Source organism: Manis javanica, chromosome 5, assembly GCF_040802235.1.
Source record: "Manis javanica isolate MJ-LG chromosome 5, MJ_LKY, whole genome shotgun sequence".
NCBI classification, from domain to species: Eukaryota; Metazoa; Chordata; class Mammalia; order Pholidota; family Manidae; genus Manis; species Manis javanica.
In genome coordinates this window covers 20,544,339-20,566,466 of record NC_133160.1, presented here as the reverse complement: position 1 = coordinate 20,566,466, position 22,128 = coordinate 20,544,339, and the positions used below count along the sequence as shown (strand labels likewise).

General features: G+C 39.0%; 1 protein-coding gene across 8 annotated transcripts in view; it reads right to left on the bottom strand.

Annotated features, from left to right (window-relative positions):
* NDRG3 (NDRG family member 3) overlaps window positions 1–22,128 on the bottom strand; it is a 74,121-nt gene that overhangs the window by 14,595 nt on the left and 37,398 nt on the right. For 7 of the 8 annotated variants that reach the window (XM_073236631.1, XM_073236634.1, XM_073236633.1 and 4 more), the window contains 6 exons: window positions 17,542–17,647; window positions 16,296–16,416; window positions 14,428–14,490; window positions 13,369–13,429; window positions 12,253–12,339; window positions 8,435–8,491 (listed from right to left, as the gene is read on the bottom strand). In XM_073236631.1, coding sequence (XP_073092732.1) covers window positions 8,435–8,491; window positions 12,253–12,339; window positions 13,369–13,429; window positions 14,428–14,490; window positions 16,296–16,416; window positions 17,542–17,647 — 495 coding nt within the window. Of the gene's footprint in view, window positions 1–8,434; window positions 8,492–12,252; window positions 12,340–13,368; window positions 13,430–14,427; window positions 14,491–16,295; window positions 16,417–17,541; window positions 17,729–22,128 lie in introns of those variants that run through there. The other variant, XM_073236632.1, reaches the window with a different exon arrangement.

The following is a 22,128-nucleotide window of genomic DNA, read 5'->3' as shown; positions in this document are numbered from 1 at the left end:
TCATAAACTTGTAAGGACAAAGACAACAGGCAAAGTGACAACAGCAATAACGCTTTTGGGAATGCAGAAGGAAGACTGTAATGGCTCATTTAGTAGGTAGACTCAATGAGGCTGCTAGGCTGGTAGTGGGGAGAGTGAAAGAAGTTAGTGAGGATGTACCAAGAAGCCTGAAAAGGCTCAAGAACTGCTGGCACCAGTTCTCTCTGCAAGCAGAAGATGGGCCTAATAAAGGAGGATTAGTTAAAGTTGTTTAATAAAGGCATAATAACATCAGGAAGACTAACAAAGTACATGAAGCAAAACTAACAGAACTAAAGGGAAAAACACAATTCAACAATAGCTCATTAACTTTAATACCTCACTTTCAATTATGAATAGAATAATGAGACAGAAGACCACAAGGAAACAGAAGAATTGAACAACACTACAAACTTAACAGACTTAACAGACATCTATAGAACATTCCACTTAATGGAAGCAGAATAAACACACATCTCCTTAAGTGTACATGGGACATTCTCCAGGACAGACCATATGCTAGGACATAAAATAAGTCTCAATAATTTGAAAAAGAAATGACCACAGTAGAATAAAATTAGAAGTCAGTAACAGAAGGAAATTTGGGAAGTTATGCAACATATTCTTAAATAACTAATGGGTCAAAAAAGAAATCACAAGGAAATTAGAAAATACTTTGTGATAAATGAGAAACCAAAACTTACGGGATGCAGCTTGCATACTTTTTAGAGGGAAATATATAGCTATAAATGTCTGTATAAAAAAAGAAGAAAGATCTCATATCCATAACTAGCCTTCCACCTTAAGAAACCAGAAAAGAGCAAATTTAACTTAAAGCAAGCAGAAGAAAGGAAATAATAAAGATTGGAGTGGAAATAAATTAAATAGAGAAAAATCAATGAAACCAAAAATTGGTTAGCTTGACTGGCCAAGAAAAATAAGAGACAAGACTCAAATTACTGAAAACAGGAAAGAAAGAAGGGACATTACTATCAGCTTCACAGAAATAAAAAGAATTCTAAGGGAATATTATGAATAATTGTATGCCAACAAATCAGATAACCTAGATAAAATAGACAAACTCCTAAAAAGACACAAACCACCAAAGCATCTCAAGTAGAAACAGAAAAACCTGAAGAGACCTATAACAAGCAAAGATATTAAGTTTGTAACATAAAAACTTTTCACAAAGAAAAGCTGTCCCAGATGTCCTCACTGTGAATTCTACCATACATTTAAATAAAGCATCAACAGCAATCCTTCCCAGACTCTACAAAAAATAAGAGAGAATACCTCTCAACTCATTCTGTAAGACCAAGTATTACCTTAATACCACAATCAGACAAATCCATCATAAAAGAACCACAGATCAACATCCCTTATGAATACAAACACAAAATTCCTTAATAAAACAATATGATACGTGTAGTACACCATATTACAAGAATAAAGGACAAAAGTCACATATATTATCGTAATAGATACAGAAAAATCTAACACACTTTCATGATAAAGACAGTCAACAAATTAGGAATAGAAGAGACTCTTCTTTACTGATAAAGGGCATATATGAAAAATACAGTTAGCATCATACTTAATGGTGAAAGACTGAATGCTTCCCCTTAAGATCAGAAACAAGACAAAGATGTCCACTCTTATCACCTCTATTGAACACTGTACCAGAGCCTAGGAAGTTCTGTTTAGGTAAGAAAAAGAAATAAAAGGTATCCAGACTGGAAATGAAGAAATAAAACTACATCTGTCGACAAATGACATGATCTTGTATATAGATAATCCTAAGGAATCCACAAAAGACAATTAGAGCTAACACATAAGTTCAGCAAGGTTGAAGAATTCAAGATCAATATACAAAAATTAACTTGTATTTCTATATATTAGGAATACATAACTTGTAAATGAAATTAACAAAACATTCCATTTATCAAAGCACCCCAAAAATATTTAGGAATAAATATTAATAAATTAAGTACAAGACTTTACTACCAAAGATTGTTGAAGGAAATTTAAAAAGGTCCAAATAAATGGTTAGATACTTCATATTCTTGATTAAAACAATATTGTTAAGCAATGCTCCTCAAATTGATCTACAGATTCAACACAATCCCTATCAAAATTCTAGTTAGGTCTTTTGCAGAATGAATAACCTGATCCTAAAATTCATAAGGACATCCAAGGAATCCAGAATAGCCAAAACACTCTTGAAAAAGTAAAGTTGGAGGACTCATCCTTCCCAATTTCAAATTTTAATGCAAAGTTATAGTAATCAATACACTGTGATACTGGCATAAGGCTAGACAAATACCAAAAGAATAAAAGCGAGCATTCCAAAGTAAGCCCTTGTATTAATGGTCAATTAATTTTCAACAAGGGAATCAATTCAACAGGCAAAAAAGAGTCTTTTTAACAAATGGTGCTAGGACAATTAGATCTCCACATGCAAAAGAATGAAGTTAAACTACAACCTCACACCTGTACAAAAAATTGACTCAAAATGTATCAGAGACCTAAATTAAAAAGCTAAAACTATAACATTCTTAAAAGAAAGGATAGGAGTAAATCTTCATGACCTTGGATTTAGCAATGGTTTCTTAGCTATGACACTAAAAGCACAAGCAATGGAAGAAAAAACAGATAAACTGGACTTCATCAAAATTAAAAGGTTTTGTGCTTCAGGGGACACTACCAAGAAAGTGAGAGACAACCCACAGAATAAAAGGAAATATTTGCTTATTATATATCTAAGGACTTGTATCCAGAATATATAAATAACTCTTATAACTTAAATATGAGGTAAATAACCCAACTAAAAAGTGAGGAAAAGATTTTAATAGACACTTATCCAAAAAAAGACACAAATGGCAATATCATTAGTCACTAGGGAAATGCAAATCAAAACCACAATGAGATACCACTTCACACCCATTAAAATGACTATAAGCAAAAAGACAGACAATATCAAATGTTGTTGAGGATGTAGAGAAACTGGAACTCTCATATACTGCTAGTAAAATTGTAAATAATGTAGCTACTTTGAAAAACAGCCTGGCAGTTTCTCAAAATGTTAGACAGTTGCCACATGACCCAGCAATTCCACTCCTAGATAAATATTCAAGAAAACTGAAAACATATGTCCACACAACCTGTATATGAGTGTTGATAACAGCATTTTTTTATAATGGCCAAAGAAACAACCCAAATGTCCATTAACTGATAAATAAACAAAATGTGGCACTATCCATAGAATGAAATATTATTCAGCCATAAAAAGAAATCAAGTATTGACACATGCTACAATGAAGAACATGCTAATGAAAGAAGTCAGACAAAAAGGTCACACACTGTATGCTTCCATGCTCCATTTACATGAAATATCCAGAACAGGCCAATCCACACAGACAGAAAGTAGACCAGTGGTTGCCAGGTATAAGGGAAAGGAGAGACAGCAAGTAACCATTAATGGGTATGATGTTTCTTTTTGGGGTGATGAAAATGTTCTGGAATTAGTGTGACGGCTGCATAATTCTGTAAATACAATAAAAACCACTGAACTACATACCTTAAATGTGTGAATTTTATATGTGAACAGTTAAGACACAGCAATTCCACTCTTACATGCACCTGAGAGACTTATCCACAGGCATAATACATGTACAAAAGTGTTCACAGTCATCCAGCAATAATAATATGGTTGAATTAGCAATTTTTAGTGAAATAAGTCTCACAAATTACATCAGCATAATTAGAATTAGAAATATGTATATATTTTTAAAGAATATATATAAACACAGTAAGAATGTCATAAAGGAAAACAAAGTATTGATGAAAGATGATGGTTTCCTTAGAGGGAAGCAAAGGGATGGGTTAAATCAGAGTACCATTTGGCTAGGTGCAGATTATTGTCAAAACCCAGCTTTTGCTTTGGGTAGTAATTTCTTGGGTGCTTATTAAAAATAATTAGTTAATCAATCAAACAAAAGTGGATGTATCATGAACTAATGATGAGGGTGTATCATGAACCAAGGACTACGATTATTCTGATTATCTGCACCTGTGGTCCAATGGGAAAAAAGGCAAAAAGCTGTCAGAGCTCTATCCACATCCCTCCCCTGCATTCTGAGAGACTGCCCTTTTCCCACCCCAGCAGAAGACTGAAGGTTTTTTTTCTGAAATGATAAAATACAAGATCTTTGATCCGAAAAACTACAGGTCCAGGTGGTGGCAGACAAACCATACTAAAACAGGAGGATTAAGTGAACGTTTAAAGCCTGAATGTTGAGGCCTTGGTCTTCTTCTGCACTTGGGTCCCAGAATACTAATATTAGTGTCTGGTGTGTAATCTCGAAGCTTATCTGGGGAATCTGACTAGTCCCAGAGAAAAAATCTAAAGCTGTTGACATCAGGGTTTCCCCAAGGAAATGGACTGTCTGATCGCCCCAGTGATAAGCCTCACCTAGTGTACACAGGCCTTGTAATGATTTACCCTAGACAGCCAGGGATCATTAGCCATTTGGGGAAAGAACCTGTGCCCGTTGTCAATTTCTGGTTTCTCAGACTCATATGCACCATTCTTTGTAATACTGGGGCTAGACTGCACAAGCACATCCCCTTTGCCAGTCCTTTTTAAAAAATAGCACAGGAGCCACTGGCTTAAGGTGCCAGGAACCCTCCCAGACCAGATGAAGCTACACCCTGGTCCATGCTGTCCTCACCCAACTGTAGCTTCTGCAGTAGCTCAGACCTTATTTTAGACAAATGTCTCCCCCAACAGGTGAGTGGCCTGTGGATGGGTTATAGCCCTCAACCTCTGGCAAGTTTCTTCATTACTTGCCAGCTGCGTTTTCTCTGCCTTCTTCGAAGAGGCCTCCATCTGGGGCTTGCTGATGGTGGCTCAACCAAGCCCTTAGTCCCTTTTGGGTCCACACTCCCGCAGCCTAGGAGCAGGAGCTGCTGCTTTTCCAACTGCTACTTCTGGACCCCTCAGAATTCTCTCTTACCCCTTTGAGAAATCAACCACCCCCTGCTAGTTAACAACATTTTATTTTAAATTTTCTCTACTAAAAGTGTGTGCTTTCTGTCTCCTGACTAGGCCTTGTAGAAATAACCCACAGGATGGAGAAAATGTGACCTGAAGGCTACTGAGATGAGTCACTGGGCCTTCTGTATGTAAAACCTTGACTCACCCACTTTATTAAGAAAATAAAAAAGGGCTAGTACCTTCCTGCCACTGTTACTTTATAGTGTCCCTCTAGGGTCCTTTATTTACAAATTCTAACACTGTCAGCTGGCAAAGGAGAAATGCACAGAAAAAGAAAGTAGTCATGGCTTAGCTCTGAATAACAGTTACATAGTATGATAGTGTAAATGCTGGAAATTGATCTAATCTAAATTATGTCACATTGGGAGGATGGAGTGATAGAAAAATACATGTGTCATGGAGCTGGGTGTGTATATGTGTTAGAGAGAGAGAGAGAGAGAGACAGAGACAGAGACAGAGAGAAATCATCCTCCATAATAGAATGCCAACAGATAATGCCTACAACTGAATATTAATAAGTGGAAATATATGCATATTTAGAGAGATGGAGGCAAAAAGAATGTAGTGCCTATGTTCAAAAAGACATGTATAAGAATGTTCATAGCAGCTTTATTCATAACAGTAAGGAAAATAAAGCAAAACCATGACTAGAAACAATCCAAATGTTCACAGAGATATTTGATTAACACAGTGGACTGCTACATAGTAATGAAAAAAGAATGAATTACTGACACATAGAACGAAATAGAAAAATCTCAAGACTATATTGAGCAAAAACAGACCCAGAAGAGTGTACACTGATTGATTCCATTTGCATTAAGTTCAAGAACAGGCTAATCTATAGAGGTAATAGCACAGTGGATCCTGGTCTGGGGAGGGATAGCATGTAGGAAAGGGCTCAAGGAAACCTTTTTGGGTGATGGAAATGTTCTTTATTTGATTTGGTGGTAGTAACATGAGAGAATATGTATATAAAAGACCACCAAGATACACTTATGATATGTGCCTGCAGGGAAAATGGAAGTTCCATGGCCAGGATCCTCACCTGATCCCAGTCTACTCACTGTACATGCAATGATGTAATACTTAGCCTACTGCGCAGGTACATACTTGTAAACCCATTGGTGATAAGCTTTTATTGCCTGTTGCTATAAAAAGAACTCGGCTAAGAGCTTAGAAAAGAGAGCAAGAGAGCAGGAGAGGGATGAGCAGAGGCAGGGAGTGGAGACAGAGCCTGGGGCAGAGGCTGAGCCAGAGATAGAGACAGAGACTTGTTACTTGTAAACTGCCGGATGCAAACGTGATTCTAACATTCCACCTACCACCATAAGAATAAAGCTTGGTATGAGCCCCTTTTTAGTCCCCACTGTTGTCCTTATTTGGTCTCACCAAAACCAGAGTGAACTTGCCCAGGGCTGAAACCCTAAGGTGAGACAGTGTCCCTTACTACATGTAAGTTATACCTCAATTAAAGAAAGCAATATGGAGGCAAAACCCAAAAGAATCAGCTAGAAGAATTAAAGTGGTTACCTCAAAGAAGCAGAAAATGGGGGGGTGGCAGATTCTTTGTAATAAGCCCTGTAGAACTTAACTACTCTCAAATAGATGTGAATTTGTAACTTTGACAAAATGTAATCTAAAGAAAAGAAAAAAAACTATGGACTTTGGAGTTAGCCAGACCTGGATTCAAACCAATTACTGGATAATTGCGAAAAGTTACGTTGCTTCTCTGGCCTTCAGTTTCTCTATCTTAAATCTATAGAACCATGTGAAAAATAGCTGAAAATGCCTTAAAGTACTTATCAAAAGTGCTTTACACATAATGAGTACTCAATAAATTCTAGTTTTCTCCCACCTACCATTTTCCTTCCAGTGCACAGACTAGCTGAACAGGCATTATTTCTGCTTGTATGTTCTCATCTCCTGCCTCCAAATCCCTCGCAGCTCTACTACCTCATTGCTCATTTATTCCCTCACTCTTTCACAGGTCACCTGTGACACCGTGATTTGCAGTAAGAAATAAGTATTTGGTCTTCCATCCCATTCCTGGCACAGAGCTCCTAAAACACTGTAATTTCTTAAGTGATGAGAGCAATCAAGGAGTCTTGTTAATGTTAATGCGGTGACCTCCGTAAAGCCCTTAGGGTCACCTAAGGATGGCAGCTGGTTGCCAGGGGACCCAACCTGGTGATTAGAGGGTTGGAACTTTCAGTCCCAACTCCTGACCTCTGTGGAGGGGACCAGGGGTGGGAGAATGAGCTCAACCGCCAATGATTTAATCATTCATGCCCAAACAATGAAGCCTCCAAAAAATATCCAAAAGGGCAGGGTTTGGAGAGCTTCTGGGTTGGTGAACATATGGAGGTACTAGGAGAGTGCCTTAGAGAAGGCCAAGGAAGCTCCATACCTCATTCCACATTCCTTGCCCTATACATCTCTTCCATCTGGCATTTCCAAGTTATATCCTTTTATAATAAACCTGTAATCTAGTAACTAAAATGTTTCTCTGAGTTCTCTGAGGTGCTATAGCAAATTAATTGAACCCAAGGAGAGGTTTGTGGGACACTCTGATCTATAGCTGGGCAGAAGCTCAGGTGACAACCTAAACTTGCAACTGGCACCTGTAGTAGGGGGAGAGAGGCCAGTGTCATTGTCATAGGACTGAGGCCTTAACCTGGGGGTCTGATGCTATCTCCAGGTAGTGTTATAATTGAGTTGAATTGTAGGACACCCTGCTGGTGTCCAAGAATTGCTTGGTGTGGAAAAAACATACACTATAATTGGTGTCAGAATTATATTATCCAACTCACTTTTCCCTCCGAAAAGAGGACTGGGGTCCCCTCTCCCACCCAACAATTATCCATGTAACTGTCACTTCCTCTGTGAACTTCAGTTTCTTCACCAGTAAAACATGGAGATCGGACAAGATAATCTCTAAGGTTGTTCTAGGACTAATACTTCTTTTTCTTTGAAATTTCTATTTCTGTGAAGCCTTTCCCAGACCTTATAATGGCTCTAAAGATGTTCCGTGAGGCATGTGATGATGTCAAACATTAACAGATGGCATGCTGCTTATAGGGAACAAGTGGGACAGGGGAGGGGGAAATTCTGCCTTCTCTCACTCACCACATGCCAAGAGCCACATGCAAATGACTGAATGCTTCTCCCCTCAAAGTGGCCTCTGCTGGGCTGCATGCATTACCCACTGCCCTGGAAGTGTTCCCCACTAGGATCAGGTGAGTTCTAAAGCACCCCTCCTTTCCTGAGGTAAGTAGGGCTTTGCATGCAAGCCAACACACACAGCTGTCCTGGTTGGCATAGGCACTTGCCTCAGCTGTCCTGGTTGGCATAGGCACTTACCTGCCCAAAGTGGTGAGCCAAAATAATGTCCACAACATTGGTTGTCAAGCCTGAGAGCTGAAAAGATAAAAACTTTGTGTCAAGGGAATAAGCATATGTTAAACATTATCAAGCTGTTCACTTAAGATTAGTGCACTTTCCTTCAACAAACAAAAACACAACTCAGTGTTACACGTGTTCACAGGACAATGGTTTCAAGACACACGAAAATAAGAAATCAGAAAACAACAAAAGAATCTCCCTTCCAGGATAATAATACAACCTGCTATGAAATGGGTGCATGGAAGAAATGCTAGCCCTGTCCTTGAAAACTTGAGACCTACAACTCCCAGCTATTAGCTACTTCATTACTGTTTATATCTCTGCATTTACATTGGATTTATGGCAAATTAAGGATCAACTTATAACCCTCCAAAGCCATCCAAGGGACAAAAACCATTTTTTTCCATAACTCCAGTTTTTGCTATCTTTATTTCAGGGAGTGGGAGTAAATGCTATGTTTACAGAATGTTCTTGCATTTTGAACATTTTTCTCCTAATTTTTCTCAGAATCTCCTATTCTGAAATGATGGATATATCAGTCTAATAAATACAGCAATCTATATAAATCTGCAGACTGCTAGACTATTTTCAGAAAAATTTCCAACTCAAATGATGTTGCTGATTCTCCATGCCTTCCTCCTTGGTTTTAGCTCAGTTTTTACTGCTGACTTGCATCAGAGGTGAAGTACTAAGTTGGGGGTTGAGAGGAAAAAGAAGAGATGAGGGAGACAGACATGATTATGGGTGGAACAGGATCGCATAGTCCCGGAAAGATTAAGGAAGAAGTCCAAATCTCTTCACATGGTTATCAGTGATCCACAGATTAGAAATTAAAGATAATCAGAATAATCTCATTTCATATTTAATACTCATAAGATCATTCTCAAGTTTTATAAAAATTTTATTAGGTTGTAACATGTTATTGAGTGTTTAGGTGAGTTTTAAAATACCCACAACACTAGGTAGGAATTAAAACAAATTTCAAATAAGTCAGGCTGTAACAATTTATACAGCATCAGGCAATAGCATTGTTAATGTATTTCATCCAAAGTTAGGGTATGCATCATTTCTTCAGAACTTAAATGTGGGGAGTAATGATAAATTTTTTAGAATCTTGTCTGCTCATGGGTAGAATATTGTAATGCTTTAAAAATATTAGGAAAATACAGAATATGGAAAGAGAAAAATCATCTGTAATGATACAAGCCAAATATATAACTACTAGTAAAAAACTATTTTCCCTCTTTTTTTATGCCTGTATGTAACTAACAAAATTGTATCTTTTTTAAATATGAGAATTTCTCATTTCCTTAAATAACCAAATAACAATTTTTTGGTTGCAGAGTTAAAAAGAAAACCACAAAATGGAATCAGTTCTGCTGGGCCAAGTTACTAAACTGGGGCTTAATAACTAACCTAATTGCAGTTTCAACCTCCCCCAAAATTCAGTCAGTCAGGAATTTTCTAGTCACCAAAGAGGGCAATCTGTCACATGGGCTCTCTCCATCCCCCTTCCCCCAAAAAAGATGAGGTAATCTGAATGAGCAGATCCCCTGTTCTTCTAAGAGAAGATGACTTCTTTTCTTTTGCTAATAATTTCTTGACCCACACTCCTTCCTGTAAAAATTTTCCATTTTTGTAAGACAACTTGGAGCACCTCTCTACTTGTTAGACGGCATGCTGCCTGATTCATGAATCGCTTAATAAAGCCAATTATGATCTTCAAACTTAAATTTTGTTTTTTAACAATTGTATTCCATTCTATGATTGCATCACAGTTTTGTTTATATTATTGGCATGTAGGCTGTTTCCATCTTTTTGCCTTATAAACAATGCCTTAGTGAATATCCTGGCTCTGCAATTTCCTAGCTGTGTGACCTTAAGCAAATGATTTAACTTCCCTGTGGGATAATAACAGTAGCACTTCACTGGGTTGTCCTAGGAATGAAAAATTTAAATCTACATAAGAATTTAAGAACAGTGCCTGGCACACAATGAGCACTAGACAGGTGTTAGATTTTTAAGGAATTATTATCCTATTTAAATCTTTGTAAGTATCACTATTTATCCTTCAGATAAATTCCTAGATATCAAATTACTGGATGTCAAGGTGAGTATCAATGAAGAGTCTTGATACATGTGACAAGCTGGGTGGTGATATTTTGGAGACTATCTCCAAAGGTGTATCAGAATGAACACTTATGGCAACTTAAAAAGTACTTAAGAAGTAGGCATTTGTTTAAAAATAAGATTATTACATTAGGCATCTTTTAGCAAGCATTGAAAGCTTAGGTTATTTTTCTCTCTGGGAAATTTCATAACATTACTGATTTAATCTAAACTCCAGTTTTAGATTAAAATAATGTAAGATAGTATTTATATGTGAGCAGGGAAAAACGTTTCAAAACTGCTTCCTTTGCAACCTAAAAACAGTGAATTATTTTTTTTTACCACAGGTGAGTTCATTGCAAATGGAATATGACATGGTGCTTTCTCCCTTATTCTCTCTCTTTTCACTGTGGTTGTTGCTGGGATTGTTTATATTTGTTTATTTATTTCAAGTAATTTATATAAAGTCATTAGCATACCCTGTAGTTGCCTAGCTTCTTGAATAGATTTTAGAAAGCATTCTACCTAGGTAACAAATATCTTCATTTTTTTTTCAGATAGCAAACATCTACAATCCACACATCTTTGGAAGTAGTAGCACAGATAAGCTATTTGGGTTCAATGAAGAGTGATTCATTTGCTTATTCACTCATTCAAAGAGTGAAAATGAAAAACATATTGGGAGAAGATATTTATATGTAACCAGTAAAGGCTTCATATATTCAGACTACATGAATAAGAAAAAGACTAGCAACCCAATTTAAAAAAAAAGGCAAATGAGGAATAGTCCTTTCACCAAAGGATATTCAAATGGCCAGTGAATTTTAGAAAAGGTGTTCGATTACCTTGGGCCCTTAGGGAGATGCAAATTAAAACTCAGCATTATTTGCCCATAATATAGCTTAAAATTGAAAAGATGGCACAATTAAAAATAGTTTCTTAGTTCCTAAAGCTATTTTGGTGATAGGTACCATGTAAAAACAAACTAATATTACAAATAAAAGTGCTCATCTTTTACAAAAATTAAAAGGACTGTCAAATGTTGGTGAGGATGTGGGACAACTGGAACTTGCATGCATTGCTTATGTGTAAATTTAAGTATCCACTAAAGCTAAACATACAATGCCCTATGCTCCAGCAAGTCCGCTTCTAGGTAGAGACCAAGAGAAATGAATGAGTATGTCTACTGATAGGCATGTAAAAGAATGTGCAATGAGGCTTTATTCCTAATAACCAAGGAACAACCAACTCATTTTTATATTCACACAATATACTGACTACTAAACAATTAAAAAGAACTACTGCTATACACAACCTGAGTGAGACTCACAGAGAAGGATGAATGAAAGAAGTTATATACAAAAGAATACATATTCTATTATTGCAACTATATCAAGTAAGAGTAGATAAAAGCATTCTGTGGTGATAGGAATCAGAGTAACAGTTAGGCAAGAGGAAGTACTAAGGAAAAGGCACAAGTGAATCCTCAGAGCTGGAACTATTCTATATATTGATTGGGTGGTAATTACCTATTTAAACATTCATCAAGCTGTATACTTAAAACTTCTTGCCCGTAACCGCATATACCTCAATGGAAAAAAAATAAATCAGTAAAAGATAAGTCATACTGAGAAGGGACCATTTGGTGGTCATCATTTGGTGCTTACTTTGGAAGCTGCCCAGTCAATCCAACCTTTAGCACAAGGGTCAACATTAATAAGCAGAAGGCCTTCCACAAGCTCCGGATGATTGAGCTGAAATACGAGACAAACACAACAATATGAAAGTTCCACTCCCAGCATTCCTGTAAAAATACTGGAGTATGATTATCAATTCTTACTATGCCTAATGCCTCAGATTTGGAAGTTAAGACTTCAGAGAAGTGCTGGGAGGACATTTGGGAGAATAGCTTTTTAAATCTAAGTTAGCATCTGGAAAAAACAGTTTCTTAAATTGCCATCAAATGATCTTGCCCTTCAAGAATCTTTGGGGAGACATGTATATTTCTGCAGCAGAGGAACCTGGAGGTATCTTGTAGTTATTCAGCTCATTAGGTCTTGCCTGCTGGGTAAGTGTCCTTGGAACTACTTAGCATAAGAGGCTGCTGAGACTTAGACTGGCTATTTTACACTCATACACTTTGCTTTCAACGGGGACTTCTTAAAATTTTTTTCTGAAGCCACAGGAATGGGTGATACCAACCCCCAGAAGACTGTCCTACCACCAAAGAAGGCATCTGAAAAAGAGTTCCTTACATAAAAATCAGTAGCAACATTTTTATGTAACCTCAAAACTTTTTAGCTTACTTTCTTCCTCTGAATACAAGGATTATGCTCACTACAAAAAATACGTTAAAAAATGAACTTTTATCACACTACACACCATCAATCCCTGTTACTATTTTGGCATATTTCCTTCCAGTCCTTTCCTATGCCTATAACAAATTTTCTGTGAATCTGTATTCTAATTTATTAATGTTATAGTACATGTGAATTTCATTATTATTACAGGCTCTTATAAAATTTTAATGATTGTATAAAATTCCATCATGGGTATTCTCTAAGAATTACTTTTTATTGATGATGTACTTGCCCTCATTCATGATTTTTCAGGTACTATAAGTACAAAGCAAGGTTTTATATAAACCTGTATCTGTTGCTGATGGAATGTACAGAAAAACTGATGTAAGACCCCCAAGAGTACCTGATCACTTAAAACAGCAGTAAGAGCTGTGACCTAGGCAGTGCCTCAAGGGTGTCAGGACTAAACCTCCATGTACTTACTGCAAATTTGCTGAGGATGTAAGCTCCTGCTCCAACTCCAACTCCAATGATGCTTTTCAGACTGTGGAGAGGACACACCAACAGTGACAGGGTCAACTCATTTGGAGGTAACATGGCACAATGGAAAGAATACAACTGAGTTAAAATCTGGTTCTAATGCTCACTGGATGTAGAATTTGTTCAAGTTTCTGAGCCTCAGCTCCCTATCTATAAAATAGTAAATGAAATATGACTAAAACCTGGGATTCATTCACAACAGCTCATTCTCCTATTATCTCCATGTCCAACCCATCAGCAAGTCTACAGAGTCCACCTCCAAAACATTTCCATCTATTTCCATCTGCTTCACTCCAACCACCACCCACAGCCTCTAGTACTAAGTACCTCTGCCCGACTGTAGTAATAGTTTAAGTGTCCCTGCTTATTCCTCTCTAACTCATTCTCCCCACAGCTATAGTAATCCTTTCTAAAAATGTAGACAGCTTTCTAATGTGCAAGTCACGTATATAGAGTGATCATTTTAAAAGGCTAAATTGGATAATACTCCCCTGCTTAAAACCCTTCCATGTTTTTTCTTTGAATTTTGGGATTTTGAATAAAATCCCAAATTCTTACCTGATCCATGAAACCTGTGTAACCTAGCCCTTGTCTGTTTCTTAAATTTCACCCCAATCCTTTTTCCTACTTGCTCATTTCGTCCAGGGCTTCTGGACATAGTATTCCTTCCATCTAGAATCCCCTTGCCCTGGCTCCTCTGAGCAGCATCTTTTTATTCTCCAGGTCTCAGTGTAAATGACACCTTCTTAGGGGAGGCATTACTCAGCTGCCTTATCTGTATGGATCCTGCCCCTATTCTCCATCATGGTGCCCACACTGACTTCTACAGCACATTACTTGTGATTATTTGTTTGTTTACCTGTAAACTATTTTCCTCATTAAGACATAAGCTCCATGAGGGTAGTGACTATCTGCTTTGTTCACCATCATATCTCCTTAGATCAGACACATATAGTAGAAAGTCAATGAAAACTGTGTAAAACAACTGCAGAAAGAACATACCTCAAGTGGGTAAGAACAGGAGGCAGCATTTCAGCCAGCTCATCCATTGTGGGGTACTGGTACCTGAAACCCAAAAGGATATCTTCAAAATTAGAATGCACCCATATTTCTCAATCACCAGAATAGCTAGAAAAGGACAGGGTTCTTAGATGAAAGCAGTCTTTTTATCAAAGGCTCAAAGGAGGTCATGTGGTGCCTGGAAATGACTGTAGTGTGTTGTGCAACTCTGTGACCGCCATGCTAAGAAGAAAGTACAAGAACCTATGTGTTTGTATCCTTAAGAGCAGTACCTGGAAGCAGAGGAAGCCACTTGAAGAAAACAGATAATGTAGCTTTCTCTTAGGTTATTTCCAAATTCCTAACAATCACTTCAATTGGGGTTCAACTCAGTATACTTCCAGAAGTAAGAGTCAACTCAGGAAGTGGCTCTTGATCAGCTGCTTGTATTTAGGCAGCTCAGTGCAAAAGTAAACAAAGCTTTACTGGGCTTAAGCACAGTCACAAATCCTCGACTTCTCATCATGAATATTTTGTTTTACTTAGGCACTGATAACATGATTACTTTATTGCTTTTGAATTTAGTTCGTGATATAAACCATCAGATCCTAAAATGGTTAAGCAAGCCTAAGAACGGATTCAGACTAGGAATCCAAGAACAGTAGAGTGTCCACAGAAATTAAACAATCAAAGATAGAAGAGATCTTAAGACAACCTCCTGTATATGAAGTGGGATCTGCTCTACACCTGACTGGGAAGTCAGCCTGCCACTGCTTGAAACACTTTAAGTGATGGAGCGCTCCTAAGCCATTTGTACACGAAATAGAAAAAAAGCTGGAACTAAATCTTGTTGGATATAAACTGGTCACTGGTCAATTAATGTTTGAGAGCCAGAATAGCCTAGACACAGTTAATAACATGGATTCTAGAGACAGACTGCCTGGGTTAAAATCCCAGCTTTGCTACTTAGTTGTTATGTAATCTTGGTCAAGTTACTTAATATGTCTAGGACTCAGTTTCCTCATTTGTAAATGGGACTGACAGTAAACTTATCCCATAGGGCTCTGAGGGCTAAATGTCTTCATAAATGTAAAGTATTTCAAGCAGAGGCAGGGACAGTGTTGAAGTTCTGTGTATGTGTTAGCTTCTATTTATCTGCAATGACCTATTTCACAATAGCCACCAGCAAAGGCAGCTCTGGAGATGAGTAAAGGGAGAGGGAGAATAAGCACCCTATAGTTTGTGCTTTCACTCCTCCTCCCAGGGTCTTCTCAATAATTATACTGTCTAGGGAAGAGCTAGGGAGACATGGCTCTGCCACACAAAGTGGGTTTAGAATGAGGCCAGAGCTCCAAGTCCAGTCAAAATGCACCTTTATCTGAGAAGGCATAATAAACGGTCAGAATAAACAGTTATATAGATACTCAAATTCCTGTTCCCAGATTGGGAGGTAAGAGTAGGAAGGTGCTCCCAAGTGCCTGAGAGGGATCTGAGTTTGGGCCTAGGTAGTGAGAGTTTCAGGGAGGGATACAAAAATGACAGATTTAAAATGAGTGAGGAAGGGGACAGATAAAAGACAGTGAGAGGTGTGTGTTCCAGACACTTATGTCTTGCCACTACAGAGAGACAGGCTCCCATCTATGGAGAGCCATTCCTGGATATGGGAAAACATGCAGTTTTCCTCAACAGATTGAACATAACAGTCCTCACAGAGCAAGGAGAGAAATATGGGGTGGCTGGTTGGTAAGTACGACCTGTAGGCTGTGTTAAAATCAACTGGGAGGGGAAACACACACTACTTCTCCCACCGGACCTCAGTTGTTTGGTCTTTTGAGTGCGTGCCTTTCAGAAGATCTTGCTGGTGGCCTTACCCTGTTGGGAAAGAGGGCGCGCCTTCCTGCTGGCCTGGGGCATCCACGTGACACACAGCAAAGTGCTGAGTGATCTCCTGCATATCCTCAAAGTTAAAGAACGCATTGAAACAGGATTTATCTGGAAGAGTAAAAACACTCATTAGCCACAGGCTCTCCATTTCTCCTCAGTTTTCGTCTACTCAATCAATTCCCTATCATCATCCCCTTTCACTGTTTTTTTTTTTTAATTTTCCAATACTCTATACTTTACTGAAACCTATAGGCAGGGAAAAGGTATGTGACTGATATCCTTTCACTTTTAATCACTGTTCCACTAAATAAGGTGTCTGAACAATCTGTCTGATTCAAGCTGCCCCTTAAGGCTGAATACCAGACATCTTGACATGAAAATGACAACTAATTCTCAATTCTACCCAATGGCTACAAAGTGGAAATCAATTCTGGTGTTGCATAAAATAATTTTACATCTGTATTGCTGCCATTTCTCATGCACCTTTTCCTCCTATCCGACACAGAGATGCTGCCTTACAGACCAGGCTGGTGTGAACATCTTGGGCTGCTTACATTTATCATGTGGAGAGACTACCTCTAGGCAAAACTGCTGGAGTACAGGAAGGTGTTGTTACTTCAGTTTCTACCCTGTCAGTAAAACTGCTTAAATCACTTCTCATGCTTAAGAGGCTACAAAAGCCTCACACTAGACTGTAGCCTCAAATGCAGGCCATCTCTGAAAAGCCAGAGAAGCATGGAAGAAAACATGCATATGCATGCCAAGCCTGTGACTAGAGCTATAATCTTACACTACCATCTAGAACAGTCCACTTAAAGTCACTGATGATAGGCTGGAGCAAGAATACTTTTACTAATTCATTGAATTGCTCACAACAAATTTAAATTCAAACTCTGATTTTCTAACCTGAAATATGAAAAAATAAAAAGTATAGACTTAAAAAATACCTGACTTCAGTTCTACTTTCTTAACCACTTTTTCATATAATCTTCAGTCCTTTAGGAGATGTGACACAAAGGCAAGAGAATTCCAGCATCCCCCAAAATGCATTCTCCTGCACACTTTCCAGGGACTTTTAATCCTGCCGTTACCATGCACTGAGGAGGAATGGTTAAGACGGAGATGGGAAAGCCCACGCTCTGTCAGAATACTGAGGTTTCTTTTTTGTTTTTAATAAATATACAAAGATTAAGTACTCTAATAAAAAAGGAAGGTATAAAATCAAATACATACGATTCAGGCCAATGTCATGGTATGTTAGAATAACCGGTCTATTTCCCTTTGGGAGGCCTCTTATAGTGACATGGACCACACCATGGGTTGTTTCTACGTCATGTTCCTGTAACAAAAGAAAGTAAAGTCTCAGCAAAGGTAGAATGGACTTCCCAGGTTGCTGAAGTTTCATAGTACCTGATTCACTGCTAGCCAGGGCAGGACACATCACTGAACTATAAGCACACTAGAGAGATCTTACACAGAATATTTTTTCTTTCTAATTCCTTCCAGAAAAACAAACAAATAAACAAGGGAAAAAATACACCTTTTCATTCACAAAGCTGATTGTCTTAAGTGAGGGAAGTCAGGGATCTACTGAGAATACATTTGCAACTGGCTGTGGAAAGGCAATCAGCAAGTTGGGTAAGGAGCAAGGTAAGACCTGGGAGAAGAAAAGTTAAGGAAGCAGAAGACATGAAGTCTCTGGGTGAAAAGCCATAGGTTTCAGAGCCTCTAATGTTCAACATGCTCATGTTCAGCCACTAATAAGTTCAGAAGTCACCTAAGGGTGTGTCTGCCTAAAATCTCTTTACTGGGAGCTTCCCTTTTGTGTCATCCACACACACAGGAATGGCTTTAAGCTGCATGCCTGCAGAGTGGAACATTCTGGACACAGCTTACTGGAGTCAGAGGCCACTGGGGCATCTGGTCCATGCTGGGTCAGCATCTTCCCTAAGGATTTGTAACTGGGACTAAGAAATTTCATCCTTGACTTGATTCTTCTCTTGAAAAGAGAAGCAAACTTGGGAGCGTTCAGAAGGCATTTCCACTGCTCTAATTCCGGGTTCTAAGGCGCATGCTCCTAAATTCTTAGACATTCTGGATTGCCTCTGGTTTAAGCTTGCCTGGGCGGGTTTGTTTTCTGTACGCCAAAGGATCCCAACCAAGGCAATGAGTAAAGATTAAGATAGAGTGAGAGCACAGCTCAGGAACTAAGCAAAGCTGGAACAAGATGCAACTGGAGCTGCTGGGACCAGAACTAAGAGTGGCTGGGTAGAAATGAAAGGGGCAGTAGAAAAGTTAACTGAAATTGATTCTAGTCCTCTTCAATGTCTCTATTTCTCAAAAATAAAAAATTACCATGCCTAGCCTAGTGAGTTTTTGACAAGTCCACACCTCAGAAAGTCTTACTGTAGTTATGACATGATTAACTCTGTCAGTAATAATCCCAGCAAAGGCAAAGGGTTTCCAACTCAATTTCCTACCTAATAATGAACTTCACCAGAGATTTGCTTTCTTCTCTGATGTGGGGCACAAGATAATCATAGGCTTACTGAACACCAGTGTATCTCAAATCATAGGCCCCAGGCTGGAGCAGATATCTCTGTCAAATGAAACCACAAGTGACTCAATATATTCCTGCTATTCTCTAATACTATTACCTCCTATTCAAGCCTATTAAAAGGCTTGAGAAAGGAAGTAAGAAATGAAGGAGAGAATCAGGTCTGCAAACTGTCTATGAAATAAAGTATAGGGTTTGGATGGGATAATTATAAAGAAATAAATCCCTGTTACTATATGAGCACTTCTCTTGTAGTGATGTCCAATTTATTGGGGAACCCCCTCCACCACCACCAGGTTCACTCATTAAACAGCCTAAACTCTGGGAATGAAACCGTGAACAAGAGAGATGTAATGCTTGCTCTCACAGAGATTATGTTCTGGACAAGGAGTCAGACAATAAACACAAAACAATGAACCCATAAAAATGGCTTGTGTTAAATGCTATGAAAGAAACAGGATGCTGCGATAGAAAATCAAGGAGGAAGATGTTAACTCTATTAGCAGTCAGGAAAGTGCAAATTAAATTCAACGAGATATGATTTTACACATACCAAAATGGCAAAAATTTTAAAGTAAGATAATGCCAAGTACTGGCCAAGATGTAAACAAATAAAAACTTTCATACACTGCTGTAGGTTTGTAAACTGGAACAACTACTCCAGAAAACAAATTTGGTAATTTCTAGTAAAATTAAGAGGTGTCAGGAGCCAAGATGGTGGCATGAGTAGAGCAGCAGAACCCAAAACCAAATATATCTATGAAAATATAACAAAGACAACTCTTCCTAAAATAGAGACCAGAGGACACAGGACAACATCCAGACCACATCCACACCTGCGAGAACCCAGCACCTCACAAAGGGGGTAAGATACAAGCCCCAGTCCGGTGGGACCCGAGCGCCCCTCCCCCCAGCTCCCGGCAGGAGGAGAGGAGTCAGCAGGGAGGGAGAGGGAGCCCAGGACTGCTGAGCACCCAGCCCCAGCCATCCGGACCAGAGCGCAGACACAGAGCATGTGTGGGGTCCTGGATACTAGGGAAACAGGCCAGCAAGACCAGCGAGCGGGTACCGGAGGCCAGAGCCAGAGCACAAACAAAAGTGAGCGGCCAATTTTTTTTTTTTTGGCGAGTGCTTTATGGAAGTCTTAAAGGGACAGGGACCCCAATACTAGGGAAACAGGGCAGCAAGACCAGTGAACGGGTGCCTGAGGCCAGCGCCGGAGAACAAAGAAACGCAAGCGGCCATTTTTTTTTTCATTTCTTTTTTTGGCGAGTGCTTTTTGGAAGTCTTAAAGGGACAGGGAACCCAATACTAGGGAACCAGGGCAGCAAGACTGGTGAGCGGATGCCTGAGGCCAGCGCCTGAGGACAAAGAAAAGCGAGCGTTTTTTAAAAAATTATTTATTTAAATTTTTGTTGTTGTTGTTGTTGTTGCTTTGTTTTGGTGAGTGCTTTTTGGAAGTCTTAAAGGGGCAGGGCGGGACACTTAGTCCCGAGGTAGGGAATGGAGATCTCTGGGCACTCTAACCCCCTGGGCAGCAGGGAGCACAGAGGCCCCTTACTGAGATAAATAGCCTCCCGGCCGCTCCCCCTTCAATGGGGCTCCACCATTTTGGAGCAGCAGCCCGAGCCAGGCCAAGCCCACAGCAACAGCGGAGATAAAGTCCATAGCAGCCCGGCAGGAAGCAGAAGGCCTGTCTGCATGCAGCTGCCCAGCACAAGCCACTAGAAGTCGCTGTTCTCCCAGGAGAGGAAGGCCACAAACCAGTAAGAAGGGAAGTTCTTCCAGCTGTCACTCGTTCCAGCTCTGCAAACTATTTCTATGACCATGAAAAGGCAAAATTACAGGCAAACCAAGATCACAGAGGCAACACCAGAGAAGGAGACAGACCTAACCAGTCTTCCTGAAAAAGAATTCAAAATAAAAATCATAAACATGCTGACAGAGATGGAGAGAAAACTGCAAGAGCAATGGGATGAAGTCCGGAGAGAGATCACAGATGCCAGGAAGGAGATAACAGAAGTGAAACAAACTCTGGAAGGATTTATAAGCAGAATGGATAAGATGCAAGAGGCCATTGAAGGAATAGAAACCAGAGAACAGGAACGCATAGAAGCTGACATAGAGAGAGAGATAAAAGGATCTCCAGGAATGAAACAATATTAAGAGAACTGTGTGACCAATCCAAAAGGAACAATATCCGTATTATATGGGTATCAGAAGAAAAAGAGAGGGGAAAAGGGATAGAAAGTGTCTTTGAAGAAATAATTGCTGAAAACTTCCCCAAACTGGGGGAGGAAATAATCGAACGGACCACGGAAATACACAGAACCCCCAACAGAAAGGATCCAAGGAGGACAACACCAAGACACATAATAATTAAAATGGCAAAGATCAAGGACAAGGAAAGAGTTTTAAAGGCAGCTAGAGAGAAAAAGGTCACCCATAAAGGAAAACCCATAAGGCTATCATCAGACTTCTCGACAGAAACCCTACAGGCCAGAAGAGAATGGCATGATATATTTAATGCAATGAAACAGAAGGGCCTTGAACCAAGGATACTGTATCCAGCACGACTATCATTTAAATATGATGGCGGGATTAAACAATTCCCAGACAAGCAAAAGCTGAGGGAATTTGCTTCCCACAAACCACCTCTACAGGGCATCTTACAGGGACTGCTCTAGATGGGAGCACTCCTACAAAGAGCACAGAACAAAACACCCAACATATGAAGAATGGAGGAGGAGGAATAAGAAGGGAGAGAAGAAAAGAATCTCCAGACAATGTATATAACAGCTCAATAAGCGAGCTAAGTTAGGCAGTAAGATACTAAAGAGACTAACCTTGAACCTTTGGTAACCACGAATTTAAAGCCTGCAATGGCAATAAGTACATATCTCTCAATAGTCATCCTAAATGAAAATGGACTTAACGCACCAATCAAAAGACACAGAGTAATAGAATGGATAAAAAAGCAAGACCCATCTCTTTGCTGCTTACAAGAAACTTACCTCAAACCCAAAGACATGCACAGACTAAAAGTCAAGGGATGGAAAAACATATTTCAGACAAACAACAGCGAGAAAAAAGCAGGGGTTGCAGTACTAGTATCAGACAAAATAGACTTCAAAACAAAGAAAGTAACAAGAGATAAAGAAGGACACTACATAATGATAAAGGGCTCAGTCCAACAAGAGGATATAACCATTCTAAGTATATATGCACCCAACACAGGAGCACCAGCATATGTGAAACAAATA